The sequence below is a fragment of the Urocampus carinirostris genome, chromosome 14, assembly GCF_059441175.1.
Source record: "Urocampus carinirostris isolate Australia breed hairy pipefish chromosome 14, RoL_Ucar_1.0, whole genome shotgun sequence".
Lineage (NCBI taxonomy): Eukaryota > Metazoa > Chordata > Actinopteri > Syngnathiformes > Syngnathidae > Urocampus > Urocampus carinirostris.
Genome location: NC_142362.1, coordinates 13,649,895 through 13,676,458, shown reverse-complemented (window position 1 = coordinate 13,676,458; position 26,564 = coordinate 13,649,895). Strand labels below are relative to the sequence as shown.

The window sequence follows — 26,564 nt, the reverse complement described above, 5'->3', positions numbered from 1 at the left end:
CCGCTCGTGGCAGCGCCGCTTTGATCGTAGTTGTAAAAAAAGGTTAATTCAATAGCAATATAAATCAATAGTATAACACAAATTCATCAGTTTCTTACAGTTAAAATACTCCAAATTATTAACATTTATTCTAGCTACATAGGATAAATTATTTAAAGGGCACCATTCCTCATTTTAATGGGATTCAATGTGTTTTATTGCCTTTATTCCTGATGATAATAATGTGTCCCCAATGTAGTGATAAGGAGAAAGAAAAATGGAATACAGTCACAACAACAACTGAGTCAAACAAGGAACTGATTGCAAATATAAAATTCGTTTACGTGCTAAAAGGGACAATGTTTAGACTTGACCACCTTCTAGTGGTAAAAAAAATATAGATTTGAATAACAACCAAAAACGCATGAATAATCTTATAAACAGGCATTTTTAAAATACTCATAGTTTGGTAAATTAGCATTTATTTAACTAATATGAAACTCACCTAGAGGGCGCTGACATAATTTTTGGCCATCCTTGTTGCTCCAAGTATCCAAAAACTTAAAAAAAGGGCTGAGCAAAAGTAAAGACAAATGCTGTGTTTTGGCCACTTTGAGTCTCCTTAGTTTGTACTTTTCCTTGTTAATTTTTAGTACTCGTTCATGGATGCACTCCTCAATACATCACCATCTAGTGGTCAAATAATACACACTATCCTCTTAAGTATTGATTAATCGATTTTTCTCCTTAGCAAGCTTTTCATTTTAATGCTTCCAATTTGTGATTGTAGACTAAGGTTGTTCTTTTAAAAAAATATATTTATATATTATTATGATTATTTTGTTAATAAAATTTTGAAAATAAAAATGTATTTATTTATGTATTTGTAATTCAGATTGAAAAACGATCTTACGAAAAAGGGAAAATTCTATCCGGGTTTCACCAACCTAAGTAGCCCTCGGACGGGTTCAGAAAAAAGCTCACTAAGAGATGAGTCATTGTGATTTTCTAGGAAATGTGATTTCTAACTGTCATTAGAAACGATTAACATGATCAGCGTATTCCAACCACCAGTGTGTATTATTTGACAACTAGATGGCACTTTATTATCTAATGCAAATGGTAACCAGTGCCAATGAGCGTAGCAGCAAGTTGTAAAACAAACATGGCGGCGACCTTAGGTAGGGATTCCACTATGTGAAGGAAACACAAATTTCTCAACCTATGATTTCTTATAATATAAATTCAGATTGGTATGATAATTCCGATATTTTATTTTTAATGCAAGTTTTTGTGCCACTAGGAGGCACTAAATATTAAACGCTGTCCCTTTAAATACATGATCAAATTATCCCAAATTATTTTCTAAATACTCCTCTTACAAAGCACACGTTTTAGTGGTCGATCAAGCCTATTTGAATACTACTACTCATATTTTCAATGCGTTAATAACGTAGTAGTAACATAGTAATAACATGATATTCGTTTTGGAGCTGGTGTATTGTAATAAAGGTATATATTTTTCCAGAGATAACACTCCATGTCAACACTTTATGAATATTTTCAATAAACGTGTGAATTATATTAAACAGATAAACAGTTTTAAAATAAATTCTACGTCGACTACTGCAGAATCCATTACCATCCTTTTCATTCACAACTACCGTACATTTCATTGAGTATATTTACGGTCTGCAGTTTCAATTTTGTCCACACGAGGGCAGCACATCACCGAGAGAAACCGTCAACGAAAGCGAATCCGTTTTCCGTAGCAGCATAGTGTTTATTCCAAGAGCCAGTACACAAAATCCAAAAGGTTTCACATCGGTTTCATCATGCCAAGACTTTTTCTTTCATTTCCAAAGAGACAAAAGAGTAAGAAACACGTAGATATGACTTAGATGATAGAAAAATAGAACATTAAGCACAAGTGCATGCATTAGGGCTGTAGACGACATGCATTTGTGCAGGAATTCCGAGGTATTTGTTGCTACATCCTCAGAGGGGCGTCTTTGAACGCAACACCGAGCGTTCCGAACATGCAAATTTGATGGAAAAGAGATTAGGGCGCATGCCTTGACAGAAGCACGAGGTTTTTCAAAATAAAATATCAAAGTACAACACAAGTTATAAGGGGGGAAGGGGCAACTACTACTTAGGGCAGGAGTGGGTCACTATGTGGAGTCGGGGGGTCGCATTGGGTTCAAAATTGTGGCCAGGGGCCGGTCCTAGAGACCTATCGCATTTTTTTTCATTTATCAAGAAATATATTTGAATAAGACACATGTTAAAATTCTGTTTTGGTTTTTAAACAAATTCATTTTATCAAGTTGGTTTTGAAACGCTCACAAATGAAAGCAAAATAATGTATTAGTTTCCTGTTTTAACCACGAAATTTAATATTTACTTTTGTAGTATTTCTGCAGTCCCATTTTTGTAGTGTTTTGTAGTATTCTGCAGTTGTATTTAATAGTATTTCCATAGTAGTATTTTCTTCATATTTATGTTGTATTTTCATGGTAAAAATGCATTATATCTGCATTATTACTGTATTAGCACCAAACTTTATATTTAGTTCTGTAGTATTTCTGTAGTAATTTTGTTATATTACTGTAGGATAGTTTTCGTAGTATTTTTCTAGTATTTCTGCAGTCCGTTTTTTTTAATATTTTGTACTATTCTGCTGTAGTACATAATAGTATTTCCATATTATTTTTTTATCTAAATATTACTGTAGTATTTTCATGGTAGAAATGCTGTAGTGTGTCTGTAGCATTACTTTATAAGCACTTAAGTTAATATATATTTTTTTGTATTTCTTTAGTAATTTTATAGTGTTACTGTAGTATTACTTTGTACTAATTTCTAGTGTTTCTGCAGTCCGTTTTTTAAATATTTTGTACTATTCTGCAGTAGTACATAATAGTATTTCCATATTAATTTTTAATCTAAATACTACTGTAGTATTTTCATGGTAGAAATGCTGTAGTATGTCTGTAGCATTACTTTATAAGCACTTAAGTTAATATATTTTTTTAGTATTTCTTTAGTAATTTTATAGTGTTACTGTAGTATTACTTTGTACTAATTTCTAGTGTTTCTGCAGTCCTATTTTGTCGTATTCTGCAGTAGTATTTTTATAGTATTTCCATAGTAGTGTTTGTTTTTTAATATTTCTGTTGTATTTTTTTTAGAAAGGTTGTAGTATATCTAGTATTACTGTATAAGCACCTAATTTGATATTTAGTTTTGTAGTATTTCTTCAATCATATTTTGTAGTATTTTTGTAATAATTTTGGAGTATTTTGGTAGAATTATTGTAATGTTATATTTGTAGTATTTTTATAATATTTCTGCAGCCCTGTTTTTGTGGTATTTTGTAGTATTCTGCAGTAGTATTTTATAGTAGTTCCATAGTAGTATTTTTTAAATATTACTGTAGTATTTTAATCGTAGAAATATTGTAGTAAGTCTGTAATATTACTGTATAAGCACTTAAGTTAATATAATTTTTTTAGTATTTCTGTAGTAAATTTATAGTGTTACTGTAGTATTTGTACTAATTTCTAGTCTTTCTGCAGTCTGTTTTTTTAATATTTTGTACTATTCTGCAGTAGTATTTTTGTAGTATTTCCATAGTAGTGTTTGTTTTTTAATATTTCTGTTGTATTTTCTTGGTAGAAAGGTTGTAGTATATCTAGTATTACTGTATAAGCACCTAATTTGATATTTAGTTTTGTAGTATTTCTTCAATCATATTTTGTAGTATTTTTGTAATAATTTTGGAGTATTTTGGTAGAATTATTGTAATATTATTTTTGTAGTATTTTTATAACATTTCTGCAGCCCTGTTTTTGTAGTATTTTGTAGTATTCTGTAGTAGTATTTTATAGTAGTATTTTTTAAATATTACTGTAGTATTTTCATGGTAGAAATGTTGTAGTATGTCTGTAATATTACTGTATAAGCACTAAATTTGTAAGTAGCCTGTACAACAGTTTAAATCTAGGCTTTGAACACAGGTGTCAAACAGGCGGCCCGTATTCTGCAGTTGTATTTTCGTATTACTTCCATAGTAGTATTCTTTTTAAATATTTCTGTAGTACTTTCGTGATAGAAATTTTGTAATATATTTGTAGTATTATTGTTATTATTGTGGCAGTATGTTATCATAGTGCAATAGTTAGCACGTGAAAGATCCCCGGTTATTATTTATGTTTTAATATTTTTGTAGTAGTAGATTCGTAATATTTGTGTTATAATATTTCTGTAGTTGTATATTTTGTGTAATAGTATTTCTGTAATTTTATTGTTGTATTTCTGTAGAAATATTTTGGAAGTATTTCCATAGTGGTATTTTTGTAGTTTTTCTGCAGTATTTGTTTTTGGTTTTTTCTTAATAGTATTTTGTAGTTTTCCTTTAGTATTTCTGTAACATTTCTATAGTAGTAGTTTTGTAGTATTTCAATAGTATTTTTACTTTTAAGGATGAAAGCAAATTAATATATTAGGTCCTTGTTTTCAAGCACTAAATTATATTTAGTGTTGTAGTATTTTTTATAATATTTATATAGTAGTATGTTTGTTGTAGACAAGGGGACAAAGTTGTCACCAAAAACATTTGTTCAATTATTAGTACTTTATTTACTGTTATATATATATATATATTTGTCATGCTAGGTTGACCGTTTTTTGTTTGGCGGAACCGATGAAAAAGCCTGACGGGCCCCATTTGGCCCGCGGGCTTCAGCTTCCCCACCCCTGACTTAGGGTGTCATCACTAATACGAATAGTCAGATGGAGGGGTAAAAAAAGGGAAAATGCCCAGAAAATAAACATCATTTCGAGAATCATTCCGCAGCAACTTCATCAAGGCACATTGTGTGTCCGTGCTCGAGCAAGTGTAAATATACGCGTTTACAAATATTTGGAAATTTCTTTCCCCATTTTATATATTCCCTTCGTACAACATTATCATAAACAAAATTTGCGACGGGAAATTGACAAGACGATTTCGTCTTTGTTGACGCTTTACAGAATGTAATACAACAAGCATTCGATAGGGGGCAACACTCCGTCCACGCCGTTGTTTGGAACACCCCAAAAAAAAGAAAAAGAAATATGAACGAAATGGAAATGTTTCAAAATATATTTACATCTGTTTTAAATCTGGGGAATACATGTTATGTTAAAACTTACTCCAAAGCTAGTTTAAACTTAAACTTTTATTTGTGTAAAGAAAACTAATCACAATGAAATTTTGAGTAGTTAATTTCCCCAAACCCAAAATGTGCGCTATATTAACGGCAGATTGAACCCAAAAAACTGTTTATTTAATTCAAAAATACAAGTACCTTGTACCTGCATTCAACCAAAACTCCTACCCTAAACCTAGCTCCAACTAAAACCCTAGCAGCAACACTGACCAGCTTACCATGGCTCCAACACCAGGTTGCTAACTCTACGATTTGTACAGGGGTAGGAAACCCCCAACACTGTACAGAAACCAGGCAGCTAACCAGTTGATTACCAGTAATGGAGAAATCTCAAAAGCCTAACACCAGCTTCAACCAAAACCTTGCCCTAAAATAGTAACAGGGCCGAGCTAAATTTAACCTGCTTTCATGCAACCGACTTGAGGCTAGATCCAGCCATAATAACAAACATATCTTGGCTTAATCCCTTATCTTGGTTTTGTGCAATACCCTCAAGGCCTCCTGCAGATGACTGAAACACGGTGTGGGTCATTTTGTTGGGTTGTGCAATGTATTTCCTATATCACCTATATCATTTTTTATCTTTTATCTCTGTAAAGATTTGTATTTAAAAAAGTAAAGTAGAAGTTATACTAAGTAGTCAACTAATGTAAATTTCGTTTTAAATAATTGCAAAAGAGGGCCGTAGAGTAGCTGAGTGGTTAGCACGTGTGTGGCACAGTTCCATGATCCCGGCTTTAAATCTGGCTACCTCCCGGTGCGGAGTTTGCATGCTCTCCCTGTGCCTGCGTGAGTTTTCTCCGGGCACTCTGGTGTACTTGTATTCAGGTTCATCGGCCGGTCCAAATTGTCCCTGTGAATGAGCGAGTGAGTTGTCTGTCTCTGTGTGCCCTGCAACTGCTGGAAACCAGTTCAGGGTGTCTCCTGCCCACTGTCTGATGATAGCTGGGATGGGCTCCTGCACCCCAGGGACCCTACTGAGGAGAAGCGGTGTAGATAATGGATTGATGGAAAAATCTGCGCCAACCAAAATACTAATCAACCCAAAACCTTAGCATTTGTACTGCCTTGTCTAGGGATCAAATCCACAACCCTTTGGTTGTGAGCTAGCAAATCTCAATACTCTAAACCTAGCAACCAAAACCCTAATCCCTCAGAATTTGTACTGCCTTGCTGAGGATCAAAAGACAAATTCTCCCACCCGCGCGAAAGACACCAATTTTAATTCAAATGCACCACCTCAAACGTCCGCTTGATTCTCTGCGAAATCTCACAAAAGCTGCCTCCACCCCAAAAGTTTTCTCCTGGGATCTACACGATTCAGGTAGGTCATCATTTTTTACTTCAAAACGGCAAATTTTGCTGAAAGTAGAGAGACAGTATCATCTTTAGAGTATGTTATTGGCCGCAGTTAGGATATAACAGTAGACCCCCGGGATATGGCATCCCCACCAAACGACATTTTTACTTCATGTGTGGAATACGTTTTGTTTTCGACCCCTTTTTACAGCAATTTCCCCCGCTTTATGACACCTACAACGAATTATTTCAAAACTTTTCAAATTCAAATTACGTTGAAGTTGAGTCTTTACGATACCTTTCTTCTATTGGCGTTATATAAAATGCTCGTCCGCTATTGGTTTGCGTCACGGCATGATAAAAATGCAAATATGCTATCGGGTGAGCTTTCTCCCACAATGCCTTTCCGTCCCTTTATTCAGTTTAGATGTCCTGTGCTTAAACACATTGGGGATACTATACTCTATTTTTTGTACTTGCAGTGAGAAGGGAGAAGCAAAAACATAATGACCATGGAAACGAAGCTTGCAATTATCAAAAATATGAAGAAGTTGCATGGATGTAACCAATCAAGTATCTGAGACATTATTAAAAATGAGGTGATTAAAGGTTTCAAAATCATTTTATCTACCAGCTCCTTCCGCTCTGCAGCTACCCGCTACTCCACCAGACCAGCTGTAATACATGCATATTTATTTACAGGGTTGGGTAGGGTTACTTTAACTGGATTACTTTCAATTACTTTAGGATTACTCCAATACCAAATATGCTAATAAAAGATAAAATAAACTAAATATGAATAAAATGACTACATTTTGTGCAGGCTTGGGGAGTAACAGAATACATGGAACAGCAAATATGATGTTGGCAAGCTGTTTGGATTTATTTTAGTTTTGTTTCTGTCGCATTTTATGTTAATTTTGCCAGAGATTAAAGAGATCAAAGCCAGGAGAGAAAGCTTACCACGTGTTGTGAGTCATAATTTTATTCACATTTAGTTTCTTTTGTCTTTTGTTAGCATGTTTGGTATTAGAGTAATCCAAAAGTAATTGAAAATAATCCAGTTAAAGTAACCCTACCCAACCCTGTTTATTTATAACGTAATTTAAACATATGGCTTGTATATTACACATAAATAGTACTTAATTTATACTATATAGTTATTTTCATTTGTTTTATCTGGGCAAACCAGGGGTTCAAAAGTCATAATGTTAAGATTAATTACCATAAATTTGCATCCCTCACTATACGGCAATTTCACTTAGCGAACCCCACCTTAGAATGGATTTACAGTGGAACCTCGGTTTTCGAACGCCTCTCAGTTCGAACAAATCGGAGTCCGACCAAAAATTTCCAGAAATTCTTGCTTCGCCGTTCGGTCAAAAAATCGGAGTTCGAACGCGTGAGTGCGTACGCTAGGGTGCGATGCTGAGCGGCGTACGGGTGTTGATCGTGACCAACTGTTATCGCGTGCGGACGTGCTTCGTTTTGCTTTCGCTTTTAATATAGGTGTACGAAGTGTTTTAGCCCATAATTTTGCCTGTCATGAGTCACTTTAGAAAAGTGCTAAAAAGAAGGCAGAAGCAAGTGTCATTAGATCGGTATTTTAAGAGAAAAGAACATCCTTCCAAACAATAATTTTCCTCCCCACCGTCCACCTGCGCCTTCTGCTGACCACCACAAAGGTAAGAAATCCTATTCATAATTCTTTTCTTTATTCTCTTTTTTTATTTTTACACGTTCATGTTAGCGTAATCTTCCGTACAGAAGATTACGATAACGCGAATGTACGATTAGCCTGGGTTAGCTTTAAGTTTACGTTAAAGATTCAAGCTAAACAATCAGAGTGTTGGAATGGAGCCCAACATTGAGGGTGTTGGAACGGAGCCCCTTTTCCAATGAACCGTTCACCACTTGTGGAGACCCGGGTGCTAAATGACTTGTAAACGACCTGATTTTTTTATTTTTACACGTTCATGTTAGCGTAATCTTTCGTACGGAAGATTACAATAATGCGAACGTACGATTAGCCTGGGTTAGCTTTAAGTTTACGTTAAACATTCATGGTAAACATTCAGGGTGTTGGAACGGATTAAAACAATTTACATTATTTTTAATGGGAAAAATGATTTCGGTGATCAAACAAATCGATTTTCGAACAGGGTTCTGGAACTGATTATGGTCGAGAACCGAGGTTCCACTGTATGTCGTATCCCTGGGGTCTCCTGTATTGAATGAAAGAAGCCCCCCCCACCACATAAAACACATTGACCCAATTATTGAAACAGGATGTTGGGTTCAGGCTAAAGCAACTACATTAGACTTCAGTTCTCGGGTTTTTTTTTTTCTCTTTCAGTGTCAATTGCTACTTTCCTGATGACTAAGGATTTGGCCTCATTTCAAAGTTGACATTTTGGGGTTGTATTACGGTAAAATGATGAATTTGAATAAATAAATAAATATATTGATAAATAAAAATCCCGATCACATTGTCACGGTTTAAGAAGGCCATGCATTTTTTTGCCCACCGAAAATCTTTCAAACAAGGCACAGGAGGGAAGGAAGTAGGACAATGGCAGCGTGTCCTGCGGCCACACCAAAATCCACAGTTTTTTTTTTTGTCACAGCACTTGAACGCAACACGCTCATCCGTATGTACACATTTACAAAAAAACAGCCCCCTGTCAACACTTTTTATCCAATTTCGGGGCCACGCCTTGCCCCCGCCGCTTATCTGCAGCAACCACACAACTGGGGGAGCATTCGCGCTCTTCTCAGAGGATCAAGAAGGTCCGAGGACCTCTGCGGTTTCCCTGCGGACAGGCCATAAAAACATGTTAAATGCGCTTCGCTAACCCAACGAGGTGGAGGAGGCTCGGTCCGCGCTGCTGCTGCGGCAGGGAGATGCCGAGGGGCCGGCGGGGTCTAAGGGGCTCGCCGGGGCCGAAGCGCTGTGATGGTGTTGCCGCTTGTCGTTTAGCTCCTCCCATTTGATCCGATTGGCTTGGATCATGTCCAGCATGGGCTTCAGTTTTGGATTCAGCTTGACCAGTGTCTGTAAAGCGCAGGGGACAAGAAAATGAAAAAAAACAAAAACAAATTCCAGACGACAGAGCACGCCTGATTAAAAGACACTGCAAATTTAAGGATGAAATTCAACTTTGGTTTTGTAAAAGCCGCACCAGATTTTGAGCTGCAGGCTTTAACCACCATAAAAATCAGCTCCTTCCAGTCCATTTCTTACATTATAAAAGAATCACCGGGGAAATGTCCAGTACAGAAAAGTAACACATTGAGCTGTGATTAGGTCAAGTCATGTTTATTTGTATAGCCCTTAATCACAAGGAGTCTCAAAGGTCTGCACAGACCACAGATTATTGCAAACTACACACTATTATTACATCATCCCCTGATCTAAAACCTACATGAGGGCAAGGAAAAACTCAAAAACCTCTATATGAGGAAAATGAAGAAACCTTGAGAAGGGACCGCACATGAGGTACTCCCCCTTCTAGGATGACCAGGCTGCAATGGATGTTGCATTAACAAATAATACACAGATATTGTCAACCTGAAATGTAAGTCATTCATAAGCTATAGAATAGAAGTATGTTCTAAGCCAGGGGTGTCAAACTCGTTTCAGCTGGGGGCCACAATTGCTATAAAAAAATCTCACGGGGGCCGGACTAGTAAGTTTAAGAGAAGGAGAGTGGGAGAAAAAGACAGAGAAAGAGAGGGACAGAGTAACAGTGAGAGAAAAAGAGAGAGCAGAATAGAGATATGAATGGAGAAGAAGGGGAAAATTAATATAGAGAGAAAAAGAAAGTGAAAAAAGAGAAAGATAAAAAGAATAAGAGAAGTGAAACAACAGAAAGAAAAAGAGTCAGCAGGAGAAAAAGAGACAGAGAGAGAGAGAGGGATCGAAAAAGGGAAAGAAAGAGGGTGAGAAAGAAAGATAAAAATAGAAAGAGAGAGAATTAAAGTGTAAATTGGAGAGAGAAAATAGAAAGAGAGCAAGAGAGAAAAAAGAAAGAGTTAGAGAGTGAGAGAGAAATAGAGAAAAGAGAAAAAGAGAGAGTGAATAAGAGAAAGAAAAAGAGGGAGAAATAAATAAAAAAGAAGTGAGTCAGAGAGAAATGGAGAAATACAACCACAATTATTTTGCATGTGTTAACTGGCTTTGGTGACATCCGGTGGAAATATTTAAAACTACAGCTCATTTTCCTCTTGCGCTTCTCTCACTGTTGTCTTGCGGGCCGGATTTAAACCATTGGTGGGCCTGATCTGGCCCGCGGGCCGCCTGTTTGACACCTGTGTTCTAAGCCTAGATTTAAACTGTTAAACAGGGTACTTATACAACCCTTAAATATAGCACTGAAGTAACTTACGAACAAATTCAACTCACGAACGGAACCTAATTCATAATTAGGGCAGCGTCTGTACAGCGCTGAGAGTCTGCAGATGCAAAGTGAGGAACGCAATTTATTTGCCTCATGGCAGGGGGCGGTAGTCAGACAAAGGATTCTGATCTCAGCCACAAACAAGAGAATTAGAGATAGTATTAGCAAGCTAAAAGCCTTCCATGGACTTTTACTCATAATAGGGGATTACCTATCTAATTGCTGCTTTTATGGAAAATGAGCAGTGTATAGACTTCATTTATAAATTAAGGTAGGCTAATAAAAAATGTTTCCATGTAAAAGCGTATATATTGCTTTCTTGCCCTGCCAATCAGTAATTAATACAAGTTCAGTTCATTTTTTTGTAAATCTGCTCACCGGACAAGAACTTCACCGCACGTCACAGGGTAGCAGTTCTCTCATTTACAGCGTTTTTGCATCGAAATTTGGGTTAAGCAGAACAATCTGTTTGTTGTTAAGTCAGACAATAACTGTGAAACAGGAGCATTTTGTAGCTCTCTTGTCCTTTCTCCATCGTTTAGGACTGCAGAGCCCCCGTGCTTCCTCCCGGTTGTCATGGAAACAGCATAGCCAGCGTCACCGGTATGCGACTGTGATTTGACTTTGCCAATTGACTCTGATCACACAAATGTGTTAACACACAATCCATAGCCAGTATCGCCAATCCATTTGAGAGAGAAGGCGAGGTTCACACTGCAGGGAAATCTGATTTTTTTTTTGGCATAAAGGCGCCTGAATCCGATCTGTTAAAGTCCCTCCGAACGGAACATATCCGATTTTTTCAGGACACTTTGGCTAGGTTCACACTGCAGAGTTTCATGCACATTTTTTTGGGGAGTTCACATTTGCAACTAAAAGGGCCTTGTATGAGATCTCCTGTCTGATCGCCACAAGTATCCTGCATTCTCAGTTGAGGACACGTGACGTCACACGCAATGCGCTCAGTGTTTGCGTAAGCACACATGGATGCTAACAGCGGCGCGTAATTGTGCTACCGAGGGCTGAACAGAGTTGTCCCCCCGAGTATTAATTCAAGCCAAAACCTCGCTTTTACCTCATTGATTTGCTCTAAGTGTGGTCCGATTTGAATGATAATAATGTTAACTAACATGAGAGGATATAATTGTTTACAGCAGTGACATCGAGTAACATGTTGTGAATCGAGTAGTATGCGATGCGATGTTGGCTTTTCCGTATGTTACAAAATAAACAAGCGCTCATCTTCCATTAATGTGTGAATTCATGACTCTCCGGGCTATGTGAACAGTCGAGACACACTGATTTGACCTCCACGTCACTATCCTGCGTTTAACAAAGCAGGAGGAAGTGGAGAAATCAACAACCATAGTGGACGAAAACAAAGAACATTCAATGGAAGAAAGCAAGGTTTTGATTTAATTAAGTTTTACATGCGCTGCCTCCGGTAGCTAGATACGTTCTGGCGTTAACATCCATGAGTACTTCCGCAAACATGCAGGACACATGTGACATTCACACAGACATTCATGATAACTTACATGTCATATTTAGTCGTGTACAAACTCACAAAAACATTGAATTTCACCCAAAAATCGGAATTGAGCATTAAGCTCTCCAGATTGAACCTAGCTTAAAATCCATCCGAAATGCATATATTCAATTTTTTACCACAAGACCCAGATCACTTTCCTATGTGGTCCAAAATCCCATACATGTCTAATCTTGTGGAATGTGACTGCGGTGTAAACAGTCGAGACGCATAGATACATCACTATTCTGCGTTCAACGAGGCGGGAGTAAAGCGGGGAAATAACCATGGCGGACGAAAACACAAAGAACATTTAATGGAGGAAAGCAAGGTTTTTGATATAATTGAGTTGTACACGTGCTGCTCCACCGTTAACATCCATGAGTACTTCCGCAAACACTGAGCCCATTAAGCTCTCCATTAAGTTCTGCAGTGCAAACTTAGCCAAAGTAACAAACTGGATCGATAACGCGGCAACAAGAGGGCAAATGTTGTTATTTTTTCCGACATGCTCCCTGGAGAAGTTTCCGGCTGTTCATGCTGTTTGGTGCGCGGCACAAAGTAGAACATCAGCACATTATTCGAGCCATTATTCATCCGCACCGAGCCGACCGGATTGCATTAACTGGGCTTGCTATGAAATCCTGGAGACCTGCAGCTTCCTCCTTTGAGGCCTGCGGATGTGCGATACGACCGTGCACACACGTTAAAAACTAAATATTCACTTTATGCCGGCAACTTTCTGAGGTGCTTCCTTCCATTAGGGATGTTAGTCAATGATGTGAAAAAAAACTGAAGCTAAAATTCATCATCTGTGGATCTTTAAAATAAAACATGTACAGTGGAACCTCGCTAGTTCGCGGTTCCACTTTCAGAGCTTCGCGGGTCTAGAAAATATAACTTACCTTCTCAATAAAAGCATTTATTGACTTGACGCATTTGAGCGCGAGCTTATGTCAACTGAGGACACGGTGTGGACACTCTTATTGTGAAGGGGAGGGGGAGGTCCTGACACAATGCTTAGTCATGGTGAGTTACCGCTTCGCTCACCCCCCCTCCTTTAACTCCTCCCACCTCACCCCCTTCTTATGTGGCGCTCAGTTTATCATGGAGGAACTCGGCGACGCGACGTAAGTATATTCTCTTCTTTCACATTTCATCTCAAGTTTGACTTTATTATACCAAAAGCGAGCGGTTGTTTGTACTACCTAAACACGGCTAATTGAATGTGGTTTCGTGTATTTGTTGTAAAGGGCGTTCGATGCCGCTAGCTAAAATATGTTGTTATTGTCAGAAGGTAGCTCTTTCACTTTCATTAAAATGAACACAGACTATTTTTTAACTGTTGTTTCCCAAAACGCTTCACAAACACTCATCAAATATCACATTTTCATGGTTTTTATTTTCAATATGTAACCGGTAGTGTTAACAAGCGAAATAAACTGCGATTGCTGCATGTGGTTGAGAGCGGTTAATACAATCATACTGAATGGTTTGTAGTGGTTTCGCTGCAGTCCTATTCCGTGTACATACAACATATTTTACGTTTTTTTTTTTTTGTTATAACATGAATTTCACTCTCTCTCTCTCTCTACCCGTATTCTATATGGTGTTCTGTATACAGGGGGGTATACTGTTTACCTGTATACGTTTTTTTAAGCATTTTTGAAGGGGCGCCGCTACTTTGCAGATTTTCAGTTTTCGCAGGTGGTCTTGGTCCCCATTAACCGCGACAACCGAGGGATTACTGTATTACTCTTTCAGGTTTTTTTCTTTTTACATTCATTTCGGATTTTTTTTGTCCAATGAGGTTTCCATATCTTTGTGTTTATGCTAATGTGCCTTCTGAAAATGTGTCAAACTCATGGCCTGCGGGCCAAACGTAATCTCATGCGACCCATGAGACAATGCTGAGAGAAGCACAATAACAAACTGATCTCGCGCCAATGACTTGCAGTCCAAATTATATACAATTGTACACAGACATGCGGTGTCACAAAATAAAACGCATGCCGAGAGGTTAAAATATGTCCACTGGATTTTGTCAAAGTCACACGCCACTCTCAAACTCTGATAATCTCCCTCTATCTGGAGCACCACGCAAGATCTTACCTCATGGCGTCAAAACTATAGCAAAAACGGTGAGCAAAAATCCCAGGACCTTCACAGGGGAACCTAGTGAATGACCTACAGAGAACTGAGACCACAGTTACAAAGGCTACTATCCGTAACACAATGTGCCGACTCAAATCCTGCACTACCAGACGTGTCCCCCTGCTAAAGCCAGGACATGTCCGGGCCAGTCTGCGGTCCGCCAGAGAAAATAAGGATGATCCAGAAGAGGACTGGGAGAATGTGTTATGGTAAGATAAAATCAAAATAGAACTTTTGGCAGAAACACAGGTCCTTGTGTTTGGAAAAGAAAAAATACTGAATAGCATCCAAAGAACACCATATCCACCGTGAAGCATGGGGGCGGAAAAATCCTGTAATGAGGCTGTTTTTCTGCAGACTTACAAGTGAAAAGGAAATGTATCAAGAGATTATGAGTGAAAAACTCCTTCCAAAAACAAAGGCATTAAAAATGAGACGTGGCAGGGTCTTTTAACATGACAATGATCCCAAACACACAGCCAGGGCAACAAAGGAGTTACCGTATTTCCCGCACTATAAGGCGCACCTAAAAGCCTTTATTTTTTTCAAAAGCTGATCATGCGCCTTATAAGACAGTGCGCCTTATTTATGGAACAAAATTAATTCGCAAAGTCTTGCAACTAACTTGCAGCCGCCGACTAGATTTTCCCCCGAACGCCAAGTAGTCCGCGGTGTATGCTGGAATTTATTTACCGGCGTTTCATTGGCTAACCAATGTGTCAATCGTCATTTGAATGGATCACTATTGGCTAAAGTTATTCGGAGGTCAAGGGGAGGATCCTTTTTATCATTTACAGGCTGGCATTGGCTTGAACGGCAAAACAAAGGCTGCAATTGGCCAAAAAAGACGTGTCAATCATCAGTTGAATCGATCACTATTGGCTAAAGTTATTCGGAGGTCAAGGGGCGGATCCTTTTTATCATTTACAGGCTGGCATTGGCTTAGACGGCAAAACAAAGCCTGCAATTGGCCGAAAAAGATGTGTCAATCATCAGTTGAATCGATCACTATTGGCTAAAGTTATTCGGAGGTCAAGGGGCGGATCCTTTTTATCATTTACAGGCTGGCATTGGCTTGAACGGCAAAACAGAGCCTGCAATTGCCTGAAAAAGATGAATGCGTGTAGCACGTGGCTGACGGCATACAGAAAGCATTTTTTTGCTATTTTGTATTTGTAAATATTTTATTCTCCTGGATTTACTAAACTCACGGGTATAAGAGGACCACGGCTGCACATTATTATGAACACAACGACTTCGGTGAGCTACTCTGGCTATATATATTATCCCTGTATCTTGTTTCAGACTGAACTCGATGTTTCTGTGATAAGCGGTGCAGATAATGGATGGAATGGAGTGTCTATTTTTAAATTAAACTCAATTCCAAGTGTTTATTGTCATATATACAGTAAAGTTGCAAGCGAAAAAGAAAATAGAAACTAAGGAATGGTTGGCATTTCTTGAATCGCAAGACTTTAACCTTCCGAATGATGGAACGATGCATTTGAGTGACATCGTACAGACACCGCATCCGCACGTGTTCTCGACACGTATTTGCGTCTTTGCAAGCTTTCGGAATGTTAAGGGGGTAAGAAGTTTGACTGAACTATTTGACTGTTTTGTCGACGTTCCCATTGTAGCGCCTTATAATCCGGTGCGTCTTATGTATGTCAAAAATAGGACCAAAAACTATTTTTTCGGGGTGCGCCCTATAACCCGGTGCGCCTTATAGTGCGGAAAATACGGTACTTTGTAAGAAGAATTTCAAGATCCCGGAGTGGCCTAGCCAGTCTCCAGATCTCAACGCTATAGAAAACCTGTAGAGAGTTGAAAGTTCGTATTGCCCAACGACAGCCCCAAAACATCCGGCTTCCTCTTCCTAGTTCGTGTGTAAACATACTATACTGTATCTCCAGCCCACTAAGAACTTTGACGTTTTTATTGTTTAATATCTCGTGTATCCATTCAATATGGTTGGTGTAAAGTGTAAAGAAGAGGCCAGCCGTTTCTTTTTAAATGAAAGTGGAATAAGAAAGCTTGATGCGGTTAAGAAAATGCTTGGATTGCTTTTTTTCGGACACTCTTTAACAGGGAGGAGGACCTCTTGAAGCCCATGTTCCAAAGGTAAGTTAAACTCAACTTTATCTTTATAGAGCATATTATCTTGTGAAATTTTTACTTTTTAGTACAAAATATTACAGGTTACTTATACAAGCCTCAGACATACTTATATAAACTTTAAAGATACAAAATATAGCATTGAAGCAACTTACAAACAAATTCAACTTACGAACGATGGTCCGGAACCTATCTCGTTCGTAAGTCGGGGAGCGTCTGTTATGTATATCAAGAATTATGTTTTAGAACAAAAATTCTGGATTCGGCCCAAGATCCAAACCGACTTAGAAATCCCTGGTTCAAAACATAGAAATACAAAATACATTTTCATCATTACTATAAACTGACAAACTGGGGGCCTCAAAGAGGTTCCTCATTTTCTCGTTTTTTAAAAGGAAGAGTAATGAAAAATCCCAGGGTGGTTACTAAAATGCAAGTTGCCTCGAAAGATCAAGCAGATCAAGAAAAAGACCTCTGCATGTCCACCCTCCCTCTCTCCAGTATAATTGGCGTGCACCACCCGCCTACCCTCAATGACGCCTCGCCCCAGGCAGGTAACGCCTTTGATGCTTTGAGGCTGGATGCGTTGTTGCGCCTGCCCGCTAATTGACTTCGTAAACGGGTCGGAGGAGGCGATCGGCATTGCTGTCTGTCGCCCACGCATCGGGGCGGGGTGGGGGGTCCTCATTGACGTCATCGGCTAAGGCGTGCAGCCTCAAAGACACAGCCACAGACAATAAAGTACAGTGGAAGACGAGAACAATGAGGCGGATGAACACCGATTCCTTGTTCTAGCTCCTTTCTTGCGCTCATTAGTGGGATCACTTCAGCACTTACTATTCCATCTATTTCAATCGTGATGTTTCAACCAAGTGTTTCCCAACGGGTGGGTCGGGACCCAAAAGTGGGTCGCGGGCCTTTGCCTTGCCAAAAATAATGCTAAGAAGAAAAAAACCTGGGGTTAATTACACGCTTACTGTAAATGGCGGTAATACCCTGCTCGATCTCTTCTTCCTTTTCGGTCAATCAGCACCGTCTCAATTGTGACTGAGAGGGACCACATCTCGTTTTATTAAAATTTTTGTTGGGTTTATTTCCTTTTATGTCCATAATAATAGGTTCTGAGAAAGTTAGTGATAAGGGTAAGGAAAAGTGGAAACAACTGACACAACGATCAAGTGGAAGAAGGAAATGATTGCCAAATACAAATTTTCAGTGTTTGCGGAAGTAATCATGGATGTTAACGGTTGGTGTACAAGTGCCATTGAAGCGCTGCTGGAAGGTACAGTAAATGGTTTGAAAATGCCATATTTTTAGCTTTTTACCATCATATTAACCTTTATTATCTACCTATTTTAATAATTACCCTAGTTTAGGTACACATGTTAATAATATTTTGAATTTCTTTTTTTTTTGTGGCAATTTTAAAGCAGTTTCAGGGGGTTGTTTATATGCGATATAGGCTTATATGCCAGAATATATGGTACTTGAAATTTTTCTGATCATTTTGTTTTGTTTTTAAGAAAAAGAGTAAATATAGTCTCTTATCTCTGCTTTAAAGTGCACAATCCTTTCATTAGATACATTGGAGGAATTTATTATATGATTCGACGGCTCTGACCAAGCTGCCGTCAACTTCTTGGGCCTTTTTTTTGTAGTTCTTTGAAAACATTGAAGAAGTCTTGTACATTATTTAGCGGAAGGCCATGTTCTTCAGCTTTGTCACTTTCGTCACTAACATAATTCGCTTCTTCCTCACTCGCCGATAGGTCTGAGTCTGTCCAATTGTTGTTGTTCTGTTTAATTTAATGGCCAATCGGGTTGAATCTTGGCCACCCAAAATATACCTCGTTGGTCCAGGAAGCATCCCTTGTATTTTTTCTCGATTTTTTTCTTTCAAATGAATGTTTTTTCGTTCCGTGAAGGAGTTAACCAGGGATTATGTCAGTACTACACAATAAATAATACCTATTAAATGCACTAAAGAGAGATACACTGATCGGGTTTTGATCCCTATATTTCTCGATCCAATTCCCTGTATCCCAGTCCAACCATTGTGAACCGATGCCAAATGTCAACGCCAATGTTCACAGGCTCAGAATGTACTAAACAGCCCGGGAAGATATTCAGTGCGAGTGGCAAACGCTTCCTTTTATCTCGGTTGCGTGCACACAAAACGTCCGTGTTCAACCTTGGAGGGCTTTTATTCAGTGAGGGATGTGTTGGTGGCCTGGGTTTTAAAGGCTTTATTGCTTTGAATTTTGCAATCTGGGAGGAAAAAAGAAGATCAACAGGGTTGGGAGGGTTACTTTTAAAATCGAATCTGATGCTGTTACTAATTACCTGTTGAAAAACATCAGTAAAGTGAACCGAATACCATAATGTTGCAGTAATATAACTTGATTACGTTTGGAATACTCCGAAACCAAATATGCTAATAAAAGACAAAATAAACATGAATAAAATTACTCAATTTTGTTTAAGATAAATGAACAATGTAACGTTGATAAAAGTAATGGAGTAAACCAAGATTCGAGTCATGTTCAGTCAAGTCAGGTCACATTTAGTTGTACAGACGCTCCCCTACTTATGACCATTCGACTTATGAAAAGAGTAGATACGAACATTTTTTTCGGGATGTGGAAAAATATCCGGACATTGCTGTTAGTTAGATTCTGTATTGTGTGCACCTTTTTCCGAGTTCAGAACAGTACACACCCAGCATCCACCCCGAAGAAGAAAGCAGCGTGTGTAAACATTCTATACTGTATCTCCAGCATGCTAAGAACTTTGACATTTTTATTGTTGAATATCTTGTGCATCCATTCAATATGGTTGGTGTAATGTGTAAAGAAGAGGCGAGACGTTTTTTTGAAATGAAAGTGGAATAAGAAAGCTTGATGCGGTTGAGAAAATGGTTGGCTTGCTTTTTTTTGGCCACTTTTTACCACAGAGGAGGTAGTTGCCTAACTCTTCAAGCTCATCTTCCAAAAGTAAGTTAAACTTAACTTTATTTATCTTTATGTAGCATATTATTTTATGAAATGTTTATTTTTTTTTAGTACAACGCAATACAGGTTACTTATAAAAGCCTGAAACATACTTGCACAGGTTACAATGAAACCATCCCCTGATCTTAAACCAACATGCAGGCAAGAAAAAAGTCAAAAACTTGACTTGAGGAAACCAAGATAAGGTACAACTCTCTTTTAAACATGGCAGATAAAATATGCTTTGTTTTAGTTTGTATTAAAAGCAAATCAACATTGTTTTGTGAAATGAAATAATCTGCATTTATATAGCGCTTTTCAAGTCAATGACTTTCCAAAGCGCTATACAATGTGCTTCACATTTCCCAATAGTGGCCATGCAGCCATGTAAGGCGCTAACCTGCTTATTGGGGGTATTAGGGGTTCAGTGTCTTACCCAAGGACACTTTGACATGTAACACGGACGAGCCGGGATTCGAACTGGGTTCCCTTGATCCTAAGACGACCGCTCTACCTCCTGAGCTACTATCGCCCCAAGACTTGTTTTTTGGTGTTGGATGTTATCAAATAAATTTCCCCCCAAAATGCAACGTATACTACAATGTGACTTATATATGGTTATTCCTTATGCTGTTTTTGGGTAGTGCGACTTATACTCCGGAGCGAGTCAGGAAAATACGATATTGCTAGAGTTTTATATCAAAACGGACAAAAGTACCCGGTGATAAACTAACACACAACGACCCTTTAAATTTTGGGGGGAATCTTACAAGCCAATTTTGTTGCCTTGTGTACCACCAGGGGGCCACCTAACCTCGTTGAAGTATTACTGTTTTGGTTCAGGCTACAAATTGACTTATCTGAAAAGATTACCTCATAAAGCGGTGCACAGATGCCATCAATCCACTCCATCTGAAGTCCGGGCAGCTCGTCTTTTCTGTTCCTGTCAAAGATGGCCTGAAACACAAACAAACGAGTGATTGGTCGAGTTCCACGGACACGAGCAACAGTCCACGCCGCTTTTCGCGGCGTCCAATCATTTCTCATTCTTCCTCCCACCTCTTTCTTCTGCGGCGTTTAATAAGAGGCTTCGCAGCGGCTGCGTTTCCGAGATAGCTGCCGCCACTCGCCGCACAAGTTAATATTTGATTTCCGACACCCACGCGTTCAACTGTACGACTTTAACATAAAGAGCTCGGTTGGGGGGCTGGCGGGGTATACTAAAGCTCAGGCAATATGGCCGCGTTTGATTTGTCATTGTGCCTAATTGCAAATGCATGAAAAGCTTTAAAAATGTGGGTGTTGATTTTTATTCCTTGTAAAAGCGGATTTACAATAGAGGTCTGCCTACAAAGTGTAATAATCTGAATTACGCACTTATCGCTACAATGTTAAAAGTCCCCCTAGAAAAAAATATATGTATACACTATTTGTAAACTATATACACGGTCTTAGTGGTTAAGGGATCCCCCCACCAGCCCACCATATATATATATATATATATATATATATATATATATATATATATATATATATATATATATATTTATTTATTTATTTATTTATTTATTTATTCATTTCTCATTGGCCCTGTGCTCATCCTCTCTTCAATGCAGTGCACTCGTCCTGTCCCAGAAAAATACCTCCAAAGCATGATGCTACCACCCCCATGCTTCATAGTAGGGATGTTGTTCTTCGGATTGTACTCTTTTTTTTATTCTTCCTCCAAATACGCTTAGTAGAATTATGACCCAAAAGTTCTACATTGGTGTCATCTGACCACAAAACATTCTCTCATGACTCCTTCGTATCATTCAAATGGTCATATGCTAACTTAAGACGGGCCTTGACATGTGCTGGTTTAAGCAGGGGAACCTTTCGAGCCATGCATGATTTCTAGAAATCACGGAAGGTCTGAAAATGTTATCATAGGTGCCTGTCCACTGTGAGAGAGATAAACTAAAAAGAAAAAAATCAGAAATCATGATGTATGATTTCTTAACGATTTTTTTGTGTAAGTATTTGAACACCTTAGAAAATGAATGTTAATATTTGGTACAGTCGCCTTTGTTTGCTATTACAGAGGTCAAACCTTCCCGTTCGTCTTTCACCAGGTTTGCACACACTGCAGGAGGCATCTTGGCCCGCTCCTCCAAACAAATCTTCTCTGGATCAGTCAGGTTTCTGGGCTGTCGCGGAGAGTTTGAACTCCCTCCAAATATTTTTGTTTGGGTTCAGGTCTGGAGACCGGCTGGGCCAAGCTAAAACATTTATATGCTTCTTACAGATCCAATCCTTGGTTTTTCTGGCTGTGTGCTTTGGGTCGTTGTTGTGTTGGAAGACCTGCCAGGACCCGTCTTCAATGCTCTGACTGAGAGAAGGAGGTTGTTCCCCAAAATCTCACAATACGCGGCCCCAATCATCCTCTCTCCAATGCAGTGCACTCGTCCTGTCCCATGTGCAGAAAAATACCTCCAAAGCATGATGCTACCACCCCCATGCTTCACAGTAGGGATGTTGTTCTTCGGATTGTACTCTTTTTTTATTCTTCCTCCAAATACGCTTAGTGGAATTATGACCCAAAAGTTCTACATTGGTCTTATCCGACCACAAAACATTCTCTCATGACTCCTTCGTATCATTCAAATGGTCATATGCTAACTTAAGACGGGCCTTGACATGTGCTGGTTTAAGCAGGGGAACCTTTCAAGCCATGCATGATTTCAAATTATGTCTTTGTGTATTACCTACAGTAACTTTGGAAACGGTGGTCCCAGCTCTTTTCAGGTCATTGACCAACTCCTGTCGTGTAGTTTCGGGCTGATTCCTCACCTTTCTCAAAATCAATGAGAGCCCACTAGGGGATATCTTGCATTGACCATCATGTTCAGCTTTCTTCCATTTTCTAATGATTCATTTTGTTTTGGGAAATATTTTTTAATAAAATAAGAAAAATATACTTCAAATAATAACAATTATTTACCTTTCCCATACAAACAAAATGTGCACATTTTGTGGAGTGAAATCTACAGCTTATTTCAAGTGGCAGACGTACAGCCAAAACAGGGTCTTTGGTGTGACATTTTGAGTGTATTCTGTAGTAGAAACTTTACCCTTTAAATGCTGGACAAAACCATTAGTATTACTAGCAATTGTTGGCGTTATGTGTGTCTTAAAGTGATAACAAAGAGTGGTAAGAATTACATCATTAAAAAAAGAAGAATATAATTCTTACACAAGGCCCTTAATATTCAGCATGGACCTTAAGTCATCAAAATCAAACCATGAATGAGAGAAAAGCAAAAAAAAATGGACTCTTTTCCACTCACCGATGGTGTGAGCTTCAATTCCGATCGTTCCCTGTCGCCCTGCTCAAAGAACTCACTGGTCACCAACTCGGCCACCTAAAGCCAAGAGGAAAATGAAGACACACTCAAAGACACGTTTTGACGAATTGCTCACCTTGCGTGATATTTCCCAAGGCTTGGTGACGGCGCCGAGATCACAAGCTGTCATCATCATGGATCTTAGAAGGGAAACAACAATCTGTGTGATGTTTAGATGTTTAGCAACATTATTATTTATTTTAATCATTCATGTTTACCTGCACATGTCCCTGTGGGACTTTACGTTCCAGTTGTATTCTCCTTTGTTCACCAGTTCAAAGAAAGTACTTCTGTTCCTAAGAGATGCAATACATAGAATTTACACCAGGGGGCGTTATAACCCATACTAAACCAGGGCCAGGTTGAAAACAGTCAGCAGTATTGCCACATTGCACGTGCAGTCACGTTGCCTTCCCCAGCAGAATGAGATCCATACAGGACGGCAGAAACACCCTAGCAGTCAGCGCTTGAATTGGGAGTTGAGTGGAAGCAAGATATCAATAATGACGACAGAAAAATACTACCACTTTTTACAATGGCGATGTATTGCTATGGGTTGTAAGGCCGATTTGGAATAATATCCCTTTGGATGAAGACAGAAGACAGCCATCTCATCTCATCTCATCAGCCGTACCGCTTATCCTCATTAGGGTCGCGGGGGGGCTGGAGCCCATCCCAGCCATCTCCGGGCAGTGGGCAGGGGACACCCTCAACTGGTTGCCAGCCAATCGCAGGGCACACAGGGACAGACAACTCATTCGCTCATTCACACCTAGGGACAATTTGGACCGGCCAATTCACCTGAAATGCATGTTTTTGGAATGTGGGAGGAAACCGGAGTGCCCGGAGGAAACCCACGCAAGCATGGGGAGAACATACAAACTCCGCACAGGAAGTCTGAAGCTGGATTTGAACCCACGCAGGAGGTTCCCATGACATGAACTGTGCCGCACAAGCGCTAACCACTGCGCCGCCGTGCTGCCATAAGAAGACAGCCATATTTTCTGCAAATACACCAAAGGGACTCGTGTTGTGCCGAGGCGCAACACTGACAAATTTTATTATTTTTGCGGGGCAATCGTATACAGATTCAATGCGTTAATAAATATATTTCTCGATAATTCTTCATTAGCAAATAGCATAAAAAAGAATGAAATAGTAATCTGCTGCCACCTACTGATATCCTAAACCAACTCACCCTGCTGTACAAACTCAACACTGCCCTCTAGCAGCCAGAGATAGCATTTGGTATCCATTTATTTAAAAAAAATCATAACTTTCGACATAAAATTACCTTGAAAGTCGCCTCTTTTTGATGTTTGACATGCCGGTTATAAACATTTACAATTATACGTTAAAGTGTCTGCAGAGGTTACTTTTATTGACATTTTTCCATCATCGACAGATTTTTTTCAAGAATACCACTGGAAAAAAAGAAAATATCCTGACTAATGGCATGCCTTTTTGCAATGAGATAATTGGGCAATTTCCTGTGGCACATTAGACAAGGTCTAATGGCACACTAGCGTGCCCCACCACACTGGTTAAAAAACACTGGTAAATAGTACTGCAGGGTCAAAAAATGTTTAAGTTAAAAACTTTTGGGTGACTGATTAGCACGAATAGCTCGAAATGCTATCAGTTTGATATGCATTTCCAAAATAACTTATGTTATTACTATGTTATTAATATGTTATTACCACGTTGTAAATGTAAGACGTTGGTTTAAAAGAGGCCCAGTCAAAGATTAAAACATCTGCCTTGTTTAGGGGAACTCATTTTTGAATAATTTTGGAAGATTTGATCATTAATTTAAAGTTACTGATCGCGTCTATGATTTCTCAAGCCAGTTAAAATCACAGAGACCAATCACTCATGAGCTATTTTCAGAATCGGTCTGCACGCTACTTAGTTGTTCTTAGGGGGCTACCCAGTTGCCCCCTGGCACCATGTTGCTGACCCCTGCTACACAGTAGACCTTTTTCAGTTATATTGAAAAATCTGATCGTGTAAAACTTACTCGAAATAAAGAGTGAGATCGGTGGCCAGGATAGATTGTTTGAGCAGCTGCATAAGGTTGCTATACTCGCTGGAAGAGAGATTGGCGAAGATATTGTGACCCTGGGAAAACACAAAGAAAGTCAATTCATAACTTTGCATGTCAAATAATAGTCAGGGACCTGAACGCTAGCCAATAAACACACACGCAAACACACAATTTTAAAGCTTAAAAAGCCCTCAAAATATTTCTTAAGAATCAACAACATGTGAGGCACAATCGTCAAGTGGAACCAAATGATTTCAACATTTTATATTATATCCACAATGGAAAAAACTGAAAATATTGGCCCCCTGTTCTCTCAGCTCAGCCAATTGACTCCAGAAGTTCCCTGATATCTTCTGAATGATCCAATATCGACCTAAATGACTAATTATGATTATCTGTGTGTCACTGAGTCTCAGTTTAAATGTACCTGCTCTCAGATAGGCTCAGAGGTCCACATTATGAAGACCAAAAATACACTAAGAAGGTCCGGGATAAAGTTGTGGAAAAATGGTATATCTCCTGGAGCACTGTGCGAGCCGTTATATCAAAATATAGAGCGTATAAAACTACCGGAAACCTACCAAGACTTGCCAACCCCTCTAAACGTTTGTCCCAATCAGGGACAAAAATAATCAGAGAAGTAACCTTGAGGCCCATTATCACAATGGATGCAGGCCTACACGGCGGAGGTAGGACAATCTGTGCAGAAGACAACAATTACTTGTACATGACATAAATCTGCCATATGAAAGAGTGGCAACAAGAAAGTCCTTTCTGAAAGAATACCATATAAAGGCCTTTACAAGGAGCCACATGGGGAACACAAATAACTTATGGAACAAGGTGCTCTGGTCAGACAAGGCCAGAATGTAGCTTTTTGGGTGAAATGCAAAGCGTTACATTTGGCATAAGAGTAAAACTGCACATCACGCTCAAAACCGCATTCTCTCTGTGAAACATGGTGGTGGTAGCATCATGCTCTGGGTTTATTATGTTTAGCAGGGACTGGGTAGATTATTAACAGGAAGATGGGTGGAGCCATCTACAGGGCAATTCTGGCAGTAAATCTGTCGGAGTTTTCGTAAGACCTGAGAATGGGGTCCAGATTCACCTACCAGCAGGACAATGACCCTAAACATAAAGCAAAATCTACAATGGAATGGTTTAAAACAAACAATAAAAATGTGTTAGAAGGGCTAAGCCATAGTCCAAACCTAAATCTTTTCGGGCATTTCTGGATCTGATGTGCACAAATCAAACACCATCAAATCTTAAGGAACCTGAGCTGTTTTGTAAGAAAGAATGGACAAATATTTCTGATTCAAGATGTGCAAAATTTATAGGAACATGCCCAAAAAAAACTTGTGATCCCAGCAAAAGAAGGTGTTGTGGATTAACTGTAAGTCAGCGGCCTTTGAGCTAATGGTAGCCTGTTGTGTGCAGACAT

The 26,564-nt window shown here is 38.9% G+C and overlaps 1 protein-coding gene across 1 annotated transcript in view; it reads right to left on the bottom strand.

Annotated features, from left to right (window-relative positions):
• Nucleotides 1–1,737: 1,737 nt before the first annotated feature.
• Nucleotides 1,738–26,564, bottom strand: part of pde11a (phosphodiesterase 11a) — a 68,590-nt gene continuing 43,763 nt past the window's right edge. Inside the window, exons 15-20 of the mRNA XM_088352906.1 lie at nt 25,091–25,191; nt 23,289–23,366; nt 23,147–23,210; nt 23,014–23,088; nt 20,558–20,641; nt 1,738–9,549 (exon numbers count right to left, since the gene is read on the bottom strand). Coding sequence (XP_088209032.1) covers nt 9,346–9,549; nt 20,558–20,641; nt 23,014–23,088; nt 23,147–23,210; nt 23,289–23,366; nt 25,091–25,191 — 606 coding nt within the window. The 3' untranslated portion in view covers nt 1,738–9,345. The remainder of the gene's footprint in view (nt 9,550–20,557; nt 20,642–23,013; nt 23,089–23,146; nt 23,211–23,288; nt 23,367–25,090; nt 25,192–26,564) is intronic.